Source organism: Hippoglossus hippoglossus, chromosome 15 (assembly GCF_009819705.1).
Source record: "Hippoglossus hippoglossus isolate fHipHip1 chromosome 15, fHipHip1.pri, whole genome shotgun sequence".
Taxonomy (NCBI): domain Eukaryota; kingdom Metazoa; phylum Chordata; class Actinopteri; order Pleuronectiformes; family Pleuronectidae; genus Hippoglossus; species Hippoglossus hippoglossus.
In genome coordinates, this window is record NC_047165.1 from 237,501 (window position 1) to 240,000 (window position 2,500).

Below are 2,500 nucleotides of genomic sequence, written 5' to 3' on the forward strand. Positions count from 1 at the left end.
TTGTAGACGGCGTCTGATTTGGGCGTGTTGTCATGTTTGAATGGAGGAAATAAATGAAGCTTCATCTGGTTGCCATGGTAACATCATGATGTATCACTAGCAGCATCGGGACCTTCAGGCGCAGTACTCCCCAGTACTCCACAGTACTACAGTACTCTACAGTACTACAGTACTACAGTACTCCACACTAGTTCAAATGCACCAACTGAACGTCCTCGTGGTTCAAACATTATATCGCCGGAGGTGAAGACTGCAGCTTCTTCTTCTTCTTCTTCTGTTTAATTCTGTCTCTACTTCCTGTGATTGGTCCAAAAGTCCAAACTATCCAACAAGTGTTTTGACTCTGGAACAGAACCAGGTTCAGTTTGATCCAGACCCAGAACTCCTCCTCTGCTCTGAGGAACCTCTCACACCTGATGTTTAGGTTCAGACTGAACTGAAGAGTCTGAAGCTCTGAACCCAACCAGGTGTGAACGAGTCCTGATTGTTTCCTTGACTCTGCAGAGGTCAAAGGTCAGACACTCGGCCAGGCTGGGTTACTGTTGGACCTGAGAGGTCACGAGTCACCTGCGGCACGACGCCCAACTGAAATCATCAGGATCAATAATTGACTGATAGACGTGAAACAATCTGTTGACCAATCACAAACCATCACGACAGAACTGAGTATCTGAGAAACACTGGAATGTTTCAGACCAACAAACACAATCTTCAGGGTTTTTTTTAAAATAAAAGTTGAATTAATCCAAAGGTTACTAATGAATTTGTTGATTGTGAAAGGTCATTTGGTTTTGTGACATCACATTGTGATGGGCGGGGCCTGAGAGTGAGTGATTATAATTGGATGATGAGAAATAATCATCTCAGAGAAAGAGAGGGAGTATCTCTTAAACGCATTAACACAAACACGGAATCACGCAAACACGCTTCAGTCCCGCAGCCGCATCACATGTTTCTGCTCTTTAAAATGTTAATGTCAGTTTATATGTTTGTAACCGAATGTGCTTTATCTCTGAGTTTCAGTTGTTACCCGGTTGACAGAATCAAAGCCTGGTTTGGTTTAACCTTGTCATGGTCCCAGCATGTAAATCAGCTCCTGACTGATTAAAGACTTAACGATAACTTTTACCTCGTTAATTCCCCATTTATCCTCCAACGACCTTGTTTAACGAGTCACTGAACACCTGACTCAGGTGGTCACATGATCCCAGAGGTCGTTAGGAAGCTTACTGAAGATCCAGGTTTGTGCTCGCCATGACCCTCAGTTTACTGAACCAATAATTACTGATCAATAACCCAAACTGTAAATCATTGTTTATAAAACAGGAAACCATGTCAGTGATCGATGGTGGTCTGTCTGCGCTCTGATTGGCTGTCGTGTTCCAGGTGTACTCACTCTTTGATCTCATCATTACTCATGTCCAGGTATCGGTTGCTGATCCACTGAACCTCGAACCAGTCCCTGAAGTTGTTGTTGCCACAGCATCGGAACTCGACCTGCGTCATGTCCAGTGTCCTCTTCATGAAGCAGCGTCCCGGTGTGTCCGTGTCCTTGTAGAACTTGATTCCGTTCTTCAGCCCCTCGGCGAGCGTCAGGTAAACCGCGAACTGCATGAGGAAGCAGAGCAGCGCCGTCAGCAGCAGCAGCACGTTGAACCCGCAGCACAGCAGCAGGTACGGCTTCAGCATCGGCTTCCACCGGGTGAACTTGATGGGGTCCAGAGAATCATGACACACTTTCCCCCCGAAGGCGTTGATGGCACACGCCAACACCCCGACCAGGATGAGCAGGTTTGGAACCACATGACTCTCATTGTTGTCCATCATCTCGCTTCTCTTCCGCAGCTCAATCTTGAAGAAGATTCCGAGGCTGAAGATGAGAATTCCCACGATGACCGAGAGCCAGTAGAGCATCCACAGCCCCTGAGCAAGCTTCACCCGCTTCTGCAGGTTGAACTTCACCGGCATGAACGGCATCTTTACGTCTCCACGCAACAACCCAACGACGTAAGAGCACAAGTCAACAACAACAAGTCACCGATCAACAAGAAAGAGTTCGAGACAGAATCCGTCAAAGTCTCAGAGTTTTAATCCGTTCCAGAAAGAACACAGGACTCGGACACTGCTCCTGGTTTGTCACCCATAATGCCGAGCTGCAGGGGGGGCCGAGGAGCTGGCCATCAAACTCTGGGTTAGGGTCCGACCGTCCGAGTGTCCAGGTGTGAGTGTGAACGAGATGCGACTCATCACTTGGACCCTGAAGGTTCTGATCCCATTAACAACAGATCAGCTGATAATCAGGTTCTAATGACGTTCTAATCCTGGTAATCGGTAAGACGCTGCTTCCTGTGCCGGTCTCACTTCATCCACCTGTCTCACCTCACTGCTGCCTGTCTCACTGGCAGAAGTTTGAACTCATGGTGTGGACATTAAAAAATGTACCATCTTCAGACTATTAGTTATTATTGCGTCGCTGTTTAATGTGGTGATAACGTTAATT

General features: G+C 47.1%; 1 protein-coding gene and 1 long non-coding RNA gene across 4 annotated transcripts in view; one reads left to right on the forward strand and one right to left on the reverse strand.

Annotated features, from left to right (window-relative positions):
* Window positions 1-2,247, reverse strand: part of prph2b (peripherin 2b (retinal degeneration, slow)) — a 6,345-nt gene extending 4,098 nt beyond the window's left edge. The window contains exons 1-2 of one of the 2 annotated variants that reach the window (XM_034609134.1): window positions 2,161-2,247; window positions 1,397-2,004 (exon numbers count right to left, since the gene is read on the reverse strand). In XM_034609134.1, coding sequence (XP_034465025.1) covers window positions 1,397-2,004; window positions 2,161-2,247 — 695 coding nt within the window. Of the gene's footprint in view, window positions 1-1,396; window positions 2,015-2,160 lie in introns of those variants that run through there. The other variant, XM_034609135.1, reaches the window with a different exon arrangement.
* Window positions 1,535-2,500, forward strand: part of LOC117775744 — a 1,034-nt gene continuing 68 nt past the window's right edge. The window contains exons 1-2 of one of the 2 annotated variants that reach the window (XR_004616315.1): window positions 1,535-1,674; window positions 1,846-2,438. This is a non-coding gene — a long non-coding RNA (uncharacterized LOC117775744). The remainder of the gene's footprint in view (window positions 1,675-1,845; window positions 2,439-2,500) is intronic. The other variant, XR_004616314.1, reaches the window with a different exon arrangement.